The 15,357-nt window shown below is 41.1% G+C and overlaps 1 protein-coding gene across 1 annotated transcript; it reads left to right on the plus strand.

Annotated features, from left to right (window-relative positions):
• Nucleotides 1–768: 768 nt before the first annotated feature.
• Nucleotides 769–10,369, plus strand: LOC119722828 (NLR family CARD domain-containing protein 4-like; the record flags this gene model as incomplete). Its single annotated transcript, XM_038193228.1, has 5 exons — nucleotides 769–875; nucleotides 2,460–2,634; nucleotides 3,707–3,800; nucleotides 4,362–4,625; nucleotides 6,092–10,369. Coding segments are annotated over 5 exons (3,789 nt in total), but the record flags the coding sequence as incomplete, so codon positions are not given.
• Nucleotides 10,370–15,357: the final 4,988 nt, after the last annotated feature.

Below are 15,357 nucleotides of genomic sequence, written 5' to 3' on the forward strand. Positions count from 1 at the left end.
CGACTCCTTGAAATGTGGACTCATTGGTAGTACTGCGCACGCGTAAGTACGATACTATGCTATTTTTAGGATCGTAACGTTTCGGGAGAGTGACCTAGTCACGTGTGAGGGATCAGCCAATAACAGGGAAATAGGGGTCCAATTTTTATAGGAGTCGGCTTTTCATGTGACACCGGCTATCACTGCAGCACGATGCAAGCACGTCCGTTTTGTACTGCTGTTTGGGCTGTAGTAAGGCTGTGATACGCTGTAGTCTTGGCCCATGGAATGCATGTGTTGCACATACAGGACTGTGCTTTGTATACAAGTTTACATAGAACACACAAAATGGGTATATCAAGGGGTGCATAGAGCAGGCAAATAGTACAAACATTTACCGTATACCCTTGCAGGCCCTTGGTGACTGCATAAATCGACCAATAAAGAGATATTGATTAAGGCCAGAAATTCTGGATTAATTTATTCAGAAATGCCAATTGTTTAAGGAATTCCAGTATTTCAAAATCATAATTACCTACATAAGTACAGTTGTTAGTTCTTATTTTCATTGTCAATCTAGATTATGTGAACCTCATCGTCTGACGTCCAACTGCAACCACAAAGATGCAGGAAGACAGCCCTGGTCGGCGGGGTAGAGCTAGGATCACGGCCGAGGAGTACAACCACTCACTCAGCAAACTCGTCAGCACGAAGAGGAGGGTTAAGCCAAGTCGTAAGGCGGCATTCATGGCCGCCTTTCCAGTCAAAGCCTCCCCAAGACTCCAATCAGATGAAGAGGGAGCATCCATCCTGCCACTGAAAGAGGCTTCAGTGACTCATCCTAAGCACATCAAAACTGCGACAACAGAAGAAACAACCAGAGCTGAATTGAAAAGGTATAACAAGGGCAATCACTCTGGAAATCTCAATCGGTCGAAACTAATATCTCCTAAATCCTCATCATAGGCCTGTAGCAGAAAAAGGCCTGTACCAGAAAAAGGGGCACCTTTCGTCGTTGTGAAAGTGGGACCCCTTCGGCCTCTCAAATGGCGGGTTCACAAATTCACGTCACAGGTTTCGGGCCCGCTTAAGGGTCGGGGGAGGGGGTGGATTCTAGATGCTCTGTGCTGCGATCTGAGGCAATATCTGACCACTATAACCATTTTTTTAAGAAAAAAATGGTGGTGTACGTATTGGCTGCCTTTTTTGTGATCTCACTAAAAAAAGAAAACAATTGGGTTGTTTTTGTTTTTTTTGAAGGGGAGGCATGGACCCATTGTCCTACTCTCCCCCCCCCCCCTTGGATCCGCCCTTGGGCCTTCGGCACACCACACATCCTCCGCCCCCATAAGTAACCTCTCTGGACCCGCCAATGAATTTGACTAGTTAGGTGGAGAGACCATTTTTTATTTGCGAGAAGGGCACTGTGCTTTTGATGGCCAGCACAGGGACCATTTTATTCGCTTGGAGGAGGAGCACTGTTATTTTTAAAGGCCAGTTTTCCATGAGAGGGGCACCATTTTAATGTTGCGAGTGGGGCACTAATACAATTGTGCTGTCGAGGGGCAGTTTTACATCTCGAGAAGTTATCGCGAGAGGAGCACTATTGTTTGTGATGGCCAATTTTCCATCTCGATAGGGGCACAATTTTATTATCGCGAGAGGGGTATTTGTGCTTTCGAGGGTAGTTTTCCATCTCGAGAGAGTAAACAGTCTTGTTAATGCGAGAGGGGCACTTGCGTTTTTGAGGGGCAGTTTTTCATTGCAAGAGAGGAGACAATTGTATTTGTAGCGCAATCATATGCGTGTCTAAACACCGGCAATCGTGGACAAGGGACAAATGGTTAGGGTTCTAGCTAAGGGTTCACAATTGACCGAACGTCCATGATCTCAAATCGTGTTCCAAACCAATGAGAGTTGTTGCTAAAAAGTCGAGTACAAACAAAGGAATGAAGATTAGGGACAATGGGGCGTCCATGATTGTCATGATTTAGGGGCAGTTTTGTTTTCATCTCGAGGGTGCACATTTATAACCGCGAGAGGAGCACTTTTGCTGGCCTAAGAAAATGGGTGGGGGGGGGGGTGTTCCGCCGCCCCTGGCCTGTAGGTTAGACGTTTTCTCGTTTCTAGTATTTTCATCTTTATACATGTATACCATACACCAACTAAACATTCTAGGTCTGCGGTGTTCATGAGTTTATTATTGTTATTTTTTAAAATCGAATTCGCACCTTCATTAATGCATCATCTCATTTCACAAGTGGTTAAATCAGTTTAAGAAAGCTTTCCATTAACAGTTATATCTGAAAGAAATAGTACATATCAATCAAGGTGAATATCTGATATCATTTTCTTGTACAAAAAAAAATTGGAAGGAAGAATGTAATAGAAATGTAACAAAAGTTAGCTCAATTTAAAAAAAAAATGTCTTGTCAGAGGTATCATCCAGGAGATTTTTGTTTTGTTTTTCCCACTTGCAGTCCCGTTGAAGTTCAAGAGAAATTGCAGGTTTTTGTCAGAGGTCTCCTCTTACCAAAGACACTTTGCCTGCAGCTCGATCCAGAGACATCAGTAGCAGCTTTGAAAAAGCGTGTGGAGCTGGAAAGTGGCATCCAGTCTCAGGATCAACGCCTTTACATCGGGAGAAACTTTCAGGTGCTAATTCTATAATCACCGTGAATTGGAAAAAAAACTAGTCACTTTTTCAAATTCATTTTATCTGAGCATATTATTTCTTCGAGTTGTTTTGAATTTGCCCTTTTTTTTTTTGAAGACAGATTGATTTTTATGGAGCAATTTTTCCCCCGGCACTTTCAAATTACGTTATCATATCCCAGGAGTTTTCAAAACAAAGTTTGTAAATTTTGTTGAAAAAATTCCGCAACACCGCCGGGCCTTCTTCTACAGTGTCCCTAAAAAGTGTCCGTCTGACCATTTTTGAAATAACTGCAAAACCACGAAGCATATTTTGAAAATGTTTATTTGTGCAGATACTCATTATCCTTGTAGTGGGGCTGTTCATGTGAAATATGTAATACAATTGTGCACTTTGAGAATAAAGCATGAAGCTTCGCATGTTGGTTTTTATGCCATGAATCTGTGTAAAATCCTGCATGTTGTGAACAAAAGGGTTTGTGTGGCTGGAGATTGGAATCATTTACCCTTAGCATTAAACTGAGGTCTTGTCATGATAACTAAAAGCCAGGAAAATGATTCCAATCCCAACCACAGCCCTTTTCACAACATGATGTGTTTACACAGTTTACATAACACAGCACTGAAATTGATTAAGGCAGTTAACTTGGTAACAGTGGGGCGTGATGAAAATTAGATGAAATTCATAGGGGGTACAGCCGCGGATCCAGGGGGGAGGGGGTGTCCACCCCCTAATCTGACACCAAAAAAAGTATATGTCCGCCTGTCCGCAACAATCAGACATAAAAAAGTCTGACGGACCGCCCCCCCCCCCACCGCCCAAAAAAATCCTGGATCCGCCCCTGGGTTTAGGCTCAGGATATGCAGTATCTGCACAATTACAATTTTTCTAAATTTACTTCGTGGTTTTGTTGTAATTTCAAAAATAGTAAGACTGCCACTTTTTAGGGACATACTGTTACTGTTCTGATTTGGAAATTTCCTTTCATTCAAATAAGTAGTGTGCAATGGTTTTATTTTTTTGTTTTAAATTCTGAATAATTCAAATATGAAATTGTATTGCTTTTTGCAGCTTTGTGACCTACTCTCAATTCGCGACCATGGGATACAACAAGACCAGAACATCACGCTTCGCGTTGGCGGCTTGCTGGGCGGTGGATCATTGGGTAACTATATCTCGATTGGGCATGAGGCTGCTTAAAAAAAAGGTACCTGGGTACCCGTTAAAGGCTTGGGCTTGTACCATATTTTCAATGGGGAGTGCTTAAAAATCCTACAATCATGCACACTATATTACTAAATAAAGTTGTTTACAAGTACTCGATTCCATAATCTGGAACCAGCTCTTGACATCAAACGGTCGGGTACTTGGGTACCTGGTTCCGATGCACAAGTCAAAAATCAGTTGCACTGTGTTACGGAGGGGTAAATTTGTCACCAATTTTTGCATCATCCCTTTGTAAACCTCAAATTACAATGAGCTACAAAAACCTGCCAACGGTGAACTTGGAAATGACGAAGTGTGCTTTATGTTATATTAACAAGATTTTGTATGAGAGTGCCCGACTACATTCACATGTGTATGAGCTGAAAGCGTCACAAATGTCTGATCAGTCAGTACGATGGGCTTCTGATCTTGTTTAACCTCACCCATGAGTTTAGCGCTTGGAGCCCCCATGCCTCGATGAGATGATTGATGCATAATGTTTATTTGCTTTTTCATTCAGATGAAGAGCAATCTAGACGCATTTGCTTCTCAGAATTGTCAGACGAACTTGGACGAGGCTGGAAGAGGCTCGCCAGACAATTGGGATTCAAGGAAGGACAACTGGACCAATTCGAAGAAAACTACAGAGGAGACTTACACGAACAAATCTACAAGATGTTAGATACCTGGTGGAAGAAGCAGGACAATCCCGCAGATGCTCCTGAGAAGCTGAGAGACGCTCTGCAAGCGGTGGGTCGTGCTGACTTAGCATCACAAGTACCAGGTATGAGAGCTAGCCAAAATGGTCAATGTACTCTTTGTTTGGTCAAGTTTAGCTTACTATACATCACTTTACTTTATGTGTTACTTTTGACGAAATTTAAAGTTTATTCTCCGGATAATCAAAGCTGTACATAACTTATTTTTTATAAATTTGGAGCTGCTGACAAACGATACAAAACACCCAATATTTAAATTTGTGAAAACTTGTTGACATCTCTTTGGGTACATTTTATGAAAGTGCACTTCTTTTAACCCTAAAGGGGCCGGGTTATTTTGACCATCTCTCAGCCGGGGGGGGGGGGGATTCCGCCCCCCACCCCCCCCCCCTCAAATCTCGGCCATCGAGTGACGAAACATTTTGAAACTCGGCACATGCATAGAGCAACTCTTCCTAAACATACCCAAGAAATTAAATGACTATAGGTCAAAGGGTTTTGGAATTATGGCTAATTAATTATTCATATGTACGAATGGCAATTCTGCTCTGTGTACACGACGTATATGCGAAAATTCATTTTTCACGGCGCGTAGCGCCGGAAATATTTTCGCTACGCGGCTACCCGTGGTCCGATTTTTATGTTTTTGGTATCAAAAGATGCACAAAGCTCGAGGCTAAAAAGTCATAACAGCTCGGGTCGCGAAAAATTTTTTTTAGAGGCTATCACGGAAAATGTTGAGGGGGGGAGGGCGGATTCCGCCCCCCCCCCGGCCCCTTTAGGGTTAATATTTAGCCATTATTTTCCCGACAACCGAGGTCGTTGTTCATGTGATGTCAATTTAGGAAGACACTGTTCAGTACAGGCTTTGTTCTGTTTAAGTTGAGAATCTATACGAATAATGTAACTGGTCATGTCAAATAATTTTGAAAAAACAAATTACTCATTGGCTTATCGTCATTTTACAGAATCAACAACGAATCGCCAAAGAAAGCAAAACAAAAGGAAAATGTACAACGTAAATAGCTGTTACATTGATGTTTCTACATGAAATGACATCAAACCTTTGCTCAAGAATAAGAAAATTGAATTTTTGAATAATCAACAAAACAAGAAGGCACCAAAATGACCCTTAAAATAGCCAAATGTAAATTCAAGTAAGGTTAAATGGCACACACAGGAGCCCTTTTTAAAACACATTACATGGGCCATTTGCTGATACACCATCAGCAGAAGATTAAAATGCACTAAAGGTTACAAATTATGCCAACCTTCAGCAATATTTCACCTTGTGGATTTGCTTACGGTTGCATGCATTAAAGCATTTTTACTCTGAATTTAGCATGCTCTTCGCTGTGCTTACTGCTTACAATCTCTGTGAAAATGATAAAGACTGTATTGTATGTCTTTAGCATGTCTTTAGCAGTTTTAAACTTACAGATCGACGTAGTTTTAAACTTACAGATCGACGTTTTTATATATATGCTAATAATTTACTTGATTGTTCCCCAAAATGACTTCTTTTACACAGGCATGGCAGGAACCTCTTTTGATATTGAACAGTGTGCAAGAGAACTGGCAGCACATTACCTAGAGACGATGAAAGTGACGACACATCCTACAGAGAAGCACATGGCCAGAGAGATGGATGACATGTACGTCAATCTACAGCTACTAGAAGAGACGAACATACCATCTCCTGTCTCCTCATCAGAGACAGAGATGCAGGCAGAAACAGACAGCCAATCGGAGCATCTGAAAGCATCCAAAAGAGCTAGAGGTATCCCTGATCTTCGAAAATCACAACCTAATAAAGACAAAGGGCTTCATGTTCAAAAAAGTTCCCTTGACTCATATAAAGACATGCTTGTGCTCAAATCAAATCGATTATTAATCAGAGCTGAGGCGGGTTACGGGAAAACCACACTCCTTAAAAGGATTGCATACGATTGGGCGGATATGAAAACCAAGGGGGATCAAACTGAAAACCAACAACAATCTGAGCCTACATCAGTTTTGGAAAGATACGAGCTTGTCTTTGTGATAGATGTCAATCGAATGGGTAAGAAATTCGACATCATCGACGCCATATTCTCTCAGATACTCACAGACAGCAAACTGAAAAAGAGAGACTTAGAACAATACATCTATGATAATCCAGAGCGCGTGTTAATTCTTTTAGATGGCGCTGATGAGATTTCTTTACAAAGAGTAAAGGACGCACAGTGCAAGAACGGAATTGACTTGAACAGTGTTCTATCGTTCAAATCACTGAAGTCGTGCAAGGTAATAGTTACGAGCCGACAGAAGACGGCAAATGAACTGCTGACTATGCATGCACACTACACAAAAATTAACATGGTTGGCTTTGACGAGAAAGGCAGGCAAAAGTACGTGAGGAAATACTTTGCAAATTTTCAATCAGATAATCAAAATAGCTTCCTTGAAAAGGTGAATGGATCTGAAACGCTTCGTAGTTTAGCGGAGATACCGTTATTTCTGTGGCTGATGTGCCACACATGGGCAGCTGAAGGGAAACTTCCTGATCAAATAACAAACCTGTTTGGGGATAACATTCAGCTGCTTTTCCAGCATAAGGAAAGTAAGGAAACAGACGAGCAAGTTTCTGACACTGAGACACATGTTTCCAAACTTGGTCGAATAGCTCTTGAAGGTTTGTTAGATCCAAATGGGGAAAAACTTCATTTCGAGGAAGATCAGATAGATTCAAAAGATCTAGATATGTTTGAGAAGGGATGTGATGTTGGCTTGTTGTCAAAACGAAAAATTTGTCAAGGTCTCAAGACGGTTTCTCAATTTTCGTTCATTCACAAGACTTTCCAAGAATACAGCGCAGCGGTTTATCTTGTTGATTTGTCAAGAACTGACAGACAAGACTTTGACCAATACTTGCCTCGCATATTTCATGGCAATGTGGAAAGCGTGGAATACGTTCTGCGATTCTGCTGTGGGCTGAACAGAAATGCCGCCGAGGTGATTTTGCAGCGCATTGGAGATCTCTTGAAGCAAAATGAACTGAACAAGTCCCTGCATAGAATCTCGATGTTGCTCCTGTTTGAAGCTCAATCAGAATCCCTTGTGAAATACTTTGTTGAGACTGCGAAGGTTCAGTTTCCCTATGAACTCCAAGGTGAAGTTCTCGTGGCTGCGCATTATTTCTTTCAAATAGGGTCCAAACATACAACTCTACACAAGGTAGGCATACAAGAAATTTGTGCTAAATGTCGAGGTTTTGCTGACTTTAGACTGTTAGAGGATATCATGACACACATACAATGTAAGCCATTGCTTAAACTTGTACTTCATGGCATCAGCTGGGGTAGCTTTGTGGATAACTCCACGGGGATATTGACATATCTTAAGTCTTTAGAAGTACATAACTGTGAATGGAACCTTGTACAACTTTTCGAAGTGTTATCAAAAACCAACACGCAAGCAGTTGTATTGAATGACATCAATTTGCATGAGACACTGTCTGAACAAAACATTAAATCAGTTCCATCTCTGAAAGAATGCTGCCTTTTCGATTGTGGTCTGACAAACAGCGATGTCAAGCCACTTTTCTCTCTTCTTTCATCAGCTGGCAGCATAAAGACAGTTGTTCTGAGGGGAAATAATTTGCACGGTTTGCAGCCTGTCACGATCGCTAGTGTCCCTTCCCTTGAATATTGTGAGCTGTGTAAAAGTGGTCTTACACACAGTGATATTGAGCCACTTTTCTCTCTTCTTTCATCAGCAGGCAGCATAAAGACAGTAGTTCTGAGAGGAAATAATTTGCACGGTTTGCAACCTGTCACGATCGCTGGTGTCCCTTCCCTTGAATATTTTGAGTTGTGTAAAAGTGGTCTTACAAACAGTGATATTGAGCCACTTTTCTCTCTTCTTTCATCAGCAAGCAGCATAAAGAGAGTAATTCTGAGAGGAAACGATTTGCACGGTTTACAGTCTGTTACTAGCGTTAGTGTCCCTTCCCTTGAAAACATTGGGCTTTATGAAAGTGGTCTAACAAACAGTGATATTGAGCCACTTTTCTTTCTTCTTTCATCAGCAGGCAGCATAAAGAGAGTTGTTCTGGAAGGAAACAATTTGCACGGTTTGCAGCCTGTCACGATCGCTAGTGTTCCCTCCCTTGAAGAATTGTACCTGCTTGGAAGTGGTCTGACAAACAGTGATATTGAGCCACTTTTCTCTCTTCTTTCATCAGCAGGCAGCATAAAGAGAGTTATTCTGAGAGGAAACGATTTGCACGATTTACAGCCTGCTACGATTGCTAGTGTTCCTTTCCTTGAAGAATTGGCACTACTTGAAAATGGTCTGACAAACAGTGATATTGGGCCAATTGTGTCTCTCATTTCATCAGCAGGTAGCATTAAGACACTTGTTCTGAACGGAAACAATTTTCACGGTCTGTCACAATTCAAAATCGATCCTCTCCCCTCCCTTTGTATACTGGATTTATCTGGATGTCGCCTGGAAAACAGCGATATCGGGGCTATCATCCATTTGCTGTTTTCCCTTGGTCATGTGGCTGTCGTCCGTTTAAGCGGCAACAATTTGCATGATAAGGTGGCGGAGGAATTGGCTGCCGTTCCTTCGTTGCAAACGTTCACTCTCAGTACTGAGTGGTTACCGATATCAAACATTCGAAAAGGGTTGTAAAAAGACAAAAAAGAAGACTTGTATGATAATGTAATCCGCAGCTGGCTGATTGTTCATCATTTTTCCCCACATATGAGATCAGCCAACGTCTTTTTGATGGCAATAGTTGTCCGAAGTTGTTCAACTAGCACCAATGCCAGATACATTTCAACTGTCTCTTAAGCAGGACAGCAAATCTAAGTTTGGCTCAAGGGAAGTGAGGATGGGTGTTTAAAGCAGGCATGTGATGTGTTTCCCGATTTTCCTTTCGGTGCTGACCACAAGACGGTGTTGGTTTAAACCCTCTACACCCTCAGTTAGGTATTGATGTTACTGACTCCAGAATTGCTATTTTTGTTTTGCTTGTAATTACAAACTTGCTCCAAGGTTCAATAATTTACAAGATCCATTTCACTGTAACATAAATAATAATAAATACATTTTAAAATGGCAATCCATTTCAATAAGTTCAAACCTCTGATACACCCACCCATACACCCACACACCAACCAACATAAGCAGCTCAAGCCCACGGCGTGTTTCACACCGTGGGAAAAACAGCAACAAACAGAAAATCAATAGAATGTGGGCTTCATGCTGTGATAAAATATTAACAAAGAAAGGCAAAGTTAAAGAAAATGAGCACTGGTTGAGTCACGTGTGTGAGATGTCTAACTTATCATGTATGTGCCACAAATGCAACAAGAGAGAAATGAAACAGAAACTAGGGGGGAAATGTTATCCAGTTTACATAAGAATTAGAATTAGCAAGGGGTCTGCAATAGAAAGCAGCAAGTCGTTAGTTCGAATCCCACTCGAGCAGCTTGTGTTTTTTTTCTCGCAGTCTTAGACTGCATCGAGTATGCAGCACCTATAACATTACATCAGTGAAAGGGAAATCTAGAATTGAAACTGAAGGAAAACTTTTGATCTGTGTCACACAATACACAAGCCGAGTATATACCCCTTGCAGCTGACGTCACATCTGAGGCCTGGTCTGTGGGGGAGAGGAGTTGCAATTGGAGCATAGAGGGGCAAACAGGGATTGAACCGATAGACCAACATTTGAAATAGTAGGTAACGGACATTCAGCTAAATGAATGATACAGGTTGTATAGGGGATTTTTCAACTATGGAAAAATGCACATGGGTCAATCGTGGGGGGGGGGGCGTAACCATTGTCACGCCAAATACCCCTCCTTCCAAGCGCGGATCCAGGGGGGGGGGCAACGGGGGCCATGCCCCCCCCCCCCAAAAGAACCCATTTTTAAAATATTTTTTTATGTGACGCCGCAATTAAGGCAGGCAAGTAAGTAATAACGCCCTCTTTCAGAATCCCATCTCCACCAAAAGGATATTACCGCCCTATCTGCATTTAGACCGAGCTGAATCATTTTTTTTGTCTGAATAAGTGAACGGGTTTTTTTCTTAGTGTTTCCACCTCTCCCCTCCTTCCGTCCAACGTAACCACCAGCCAACGAACCCGATTTTGTTTTGGCGCTTCAAAGGCTTTTTTTTTTTTTTATTAATGACCATTTTACGAAAATCGCCCTCTTGTGGTATACGGTGGCGCTCATCGCAAGTTATCAGATGTTGATGCTTCATTGTCAACCATCAAAGTCTTCAAAAACAGAGCCATGGGTTTTATAGCTAATGAGCACTCCGATCTCCCCGTGGCTATTACATGGATTCTACCGTATCTATTGCCACGTAATTGATCAAGATACAAAAAGCTGGAGTCGTTACAAAATTCCGGCATGTTTTCAAAAGCCTGGCGACTAGTTATTGGTCAAGGTAAAATCATGACAGCGAAAATCGCAACTAGATCTTAACATTTAATCTCACGTTGAATGCACAAGTCATTATCAAAAATTACTCGGCAAATGTAGAAGACTGACACTTCATTGTCTTGTTTCAAGACTGGATTTGTAGATTCTTCCAATGAGCTAGTCCCTGGCAAGTGAGGCCAAACCGCTCAAGCGGTAGAGGGCGCTATATCAGCACGATGAATCAAATCCTGTCCGATCAGAAACAAAATGGCAACGCCATAATTTTACACAACTAGCATTGTGGTATCATGATCAGTGACGTGAATCTGTGCCAGAGAGTGGGGTGGGGGGGGGTTCCAAAATCCAAAAATTCCATGCCAGGGAAATTCGAAAGGGGAAGGGGCATTGCTACACATTGTTCATTACACTAGGGGCCCAGGCGCTGTAAATAATACAAATGTACATCTTATATATAACCTTATATCAAAAAGGTGCATACTCGATGTACATTTGTCTCGATTTTTCAGTGCTATTGAATATATTTTGGTTGTTGGAAAGTTCGGGAAAATGCCTCAAAATCCACTGCTTTTTTGTATCTCACAACGCAAAAGTTATTCTGAGTATCACCCGTGGTCCGACGGAGACTTCCCTGTCTCCGGTCCAAACTGATGCGACCTGGCCCGCCTACCAGCCAATCAATATTGAGTAAGGATTTTTTTTTATTATAAGCATGTTAATTGATGTCACCCCGCCTACCAACCAATCAGTATCGACTAAGGAAACTGCATTATCCACACCTGTTAACATTAAGAATAGCCAGCCGTCGGCAATAGAAGGCAGGAAGTCGTTGGTTCGAATCCCACTCGAGCAGCTTGTATTTTTATAACATCACATTTTTATAATATTTTTATAACTGTATCTATAACATGAAAGGGGCACTAGGTCCTGAAATCCCAGAAAATGTAATGATTTGTATTGTTTAATTATTCTATTTCAAACATCTGATTGAAAGGAAACCAACCTAAAAAAAACCCGGTTGTTTACATCGGACACGACGGAGTGTGAATACATTTTTCCTGTCGTTCTCTGATGTTTGTACGACATACACGTTTGTCTCGGGAAACAGCGGTGACCAATAACCAATGCACACAATATATTTTGTTCGACGTCAAAAGGCGAACACTTTACGAATAAAATCACAACTAGCACCCAAACAGCTCGCCTCTTGGAGTCGCAAAAGTGGACGTTTAAAACAGCTTTCTTGCAATGTTACTTTGACTTTCCACCTCTTTTGTAGCAGTAAAAGGGAGAAATTTCAACGTTTTAGTTGTTATGCTTATGAAAATTTCTATATTCGTGAGCCAAAGGGTGATGTCTTTCAGGGAAGAACAGTAGTGTCTCCATAGCTTTTGGTACAAATATATATCAAGCTTTTCTTAATTTTCTTGGAGTAAGTTCCACTTTTTACTTGTTATCATGTTAAACAGCTTGTTTGGACATTACTAGTGTCCAATATTTCTTTAAAACTTTTCGTGTGGGTAATTTTGAAGGAGTATTTTTTGTACTGTTCATGTGCACTTTTGACAAGGAGTATCTTGTGTGACATAAGCAAAATAGCGCTCTCTTACATGTATTGATGAAAGGATTTGCTTATAATTGAAAAATTACCACTTTCTTGTCACTTCCAATGAAAACAAGTATTAGGATCTGGTATGTAATATGCATGAAAACAAGATAAGCTGAATTTCCACTGCATTTTTCCTTTAAACCAGTGAAGGGGAAAACCCAAATAAAAATGAAGGGAACAAAAATTGATCTGTGTCACACAGCACGCAAGCCGATTATACCCGCCTTGCAGCTGACGTCACATCTGAGGGCATGTCCTTTTTCTCTGTAATACGCATGATTTCAAAAGTGTTTGATTGCAAAGATGTGTGGAAAAGGTTTTTAAATCTAAAGTAGAAAATACTGCTTTGTGGAAAATGGATTTCATACTTTGGCACCTGCATGTTTAGAACAGAGAAAGATCTGTCGGATTGCCGGATTTGCCCAAAGACATTGAATGACGCTCATTTGCAATTCAACCGTTGTTGTTAATATTTACGACTTTTAAGTTTTTCTGGACAAACTAGTCTTGTCAAAGTGCATATCTGAAGTTGAGTGTTCAAAAATATGTATGCCATAGTGAGTGAAGAGCACTGATACGTCACTTATATGGAGTAGATAACTGTAATTTATATTGAACTGAAGCAAAGTTTTGTATCTGACAATTACTTCTACGCAAACATTTATGGATGTACAAATGTAACTTGGAATTGTTGAAAGTATATCTCTTTGTACAGATGCATTGCACACAGCCTTCCATTCACTCGATTATGGCTCACTGCAATTTCTATAACAGTTTGTTATTCAGCGGAGTGATGAATTGAGTAATGGACATACACGGGAAAGAGTATGTACAGCCAAAATAGGCCACACGTTTATAGTGTTACGGTAGGAAAACAATAGGTCGAATTATAGAAGGGGTTATCGTCGTATTTATTTTGCATTTTTTTCGTTTCCTACATTACCTTAAAGTTTGAGTGACGATAGCATAAATTATCGGGGTATTATGTGTCACATGTTTTTGTTTTGTTTTGTTTTAAAGCTGGATAACTAACTACGATACAAAAGTTTGTCAAACAACTGCTGCTAGCTTATTGAATTTATAAAGTGGAAGGAAAGCGCAGTTGCATATATTTTATTATATAATCTGCGCTTTGCAAATACATTTTATTATTATTATTATTATCAAAGTTCCACTAAACAGTTGAAACATACGGTAGTTGATTTTTTCAATTATTAAAGATGTGTTGAATGTAAGGATTTGTTTTTTCAAAGAAACAAGCATGATATACGAGTAGCCAAATTTATAGCTTTGCGGTCAAAGGCAGTTACATTTTGCATCAACCAAACTACAAGGTTTATGTTGATACTTTGTGATTATGATACAATCCATCATAACTGCAGTTTCATTGGTGAATTTCTGAATAAAACGGTTGACGCAGATAATCTTGTTACCTTTCGATTTTTATTTAATCTCAATTAGATTTCTGCTTGGGAAAAAAAAAATTATTTAGTATGTGCGAATGTTATATTTCCGCATACCAATCCTCGTCCGCATCACTGCCCTTCCCAAGTTGTTTGAAAGGCATATGACGTCACAATGGAAAATATAACCTACGGTGCAACTGGGATACCTAACATTATTTACGGCTATTTCATGTTTGTCACTAAAAACGATACCCCAACCTCTGGATCGTGAATGGCCAGGCTTCAACTGAACATTATGGGCTAAGTTTTGCCATTTATTCTACTCCATTGCTGCTTGTGCAGCAATGCAGAGGCGGATCCAAGAGTTTCCAAAGGGGATGGCTGGGTTTTGATGCGCAAGAATTTCCATGGAGGGGGGGGGGGTGCAATCGCTGCATTAAGGGGAAAAGAGGGATTAAGACAATTGACCCAAACTTGCAATTTCCACTACTCGAGATGTTTAGGTCCTGTCACAGAGAGAGCAATGCATGTATGCTAGATCGACGTCGTGTAAAGATAGGCAGTATAGTGCCCCTTGGGCCAATCTGGAAAAGTCTCTCGTCGACATATTAATTTTACGCTCACGGGTCACATGCACTCTTCCCTTTCATTAGTGAGTTTAGTCGGGGGAGGTATTCTGTTGCAAATAAATATCTGGCTATGAAATGGAAATAAAGGGTTTTAGTTTCTTTCATTCTAGTTGATTTCAATCCAATGCAGCGTCACATACAACGGTAAAATACTCTGCCTGACTTACGGCCTCATTAGGCCGGCTCCGCCCACTATACGCTGCCCGCGTGAGCAACAACACGTGATGCCTCACAAAAGCGTGAACACTCTCAAACTGTACCCATTTGCTTCGATCCAGTAAGCCCCGCCCCGTAATGCTTTGATGCTTTGACAGCTTTGATAAGTGTCGGCCAAAAGTCACGCATGCGGTTGGAACACGGGATACACGTTACACAGTAATGTCTACGACGAAGTAAAGTGCCCCACTGCAAGTCTCCAAAAACCGTGCCTTTGCAACTTGTGGTCCGATTCCAAGCCCTTATTAGGGAAACGTGCTATTGATAGTCAAATTATTTTTAAAAATGTTGTAAGGCGGCAGCGAATGAAATCGCTCCACTGAGCGCGTCGGGCGCTGGCTTCTGGGTCTTTGCGAGAAATATCGCGCCACACGTTGCATTACATTATAAGAGCTCCTAAACCCATTTGCGAGTCATATTGGTGATTCTCCCCGACGACAGCTTGCCTTGAATAGGCATCTACATGGGATCCGCCAACCCCACCGGTGATT

The sequence above is a fragment of the Patiria miniata genome, unplaced genomic scaffold (genome assembly GCF_015706575.1).
Source record: "Patiria miniata isolate m_02_andy unplaced genomic scaffold, ASM1570657v1 HiC_scaffold_1, whole genome shotgun sequence".
Classification (NCBI taxonomy): domain Eukaryota; kingdom Metazoa; phylum Echinodermata; class Asteroidea; order Valvatida; family Asterinidae; genus Patiria; species Patiria miniata.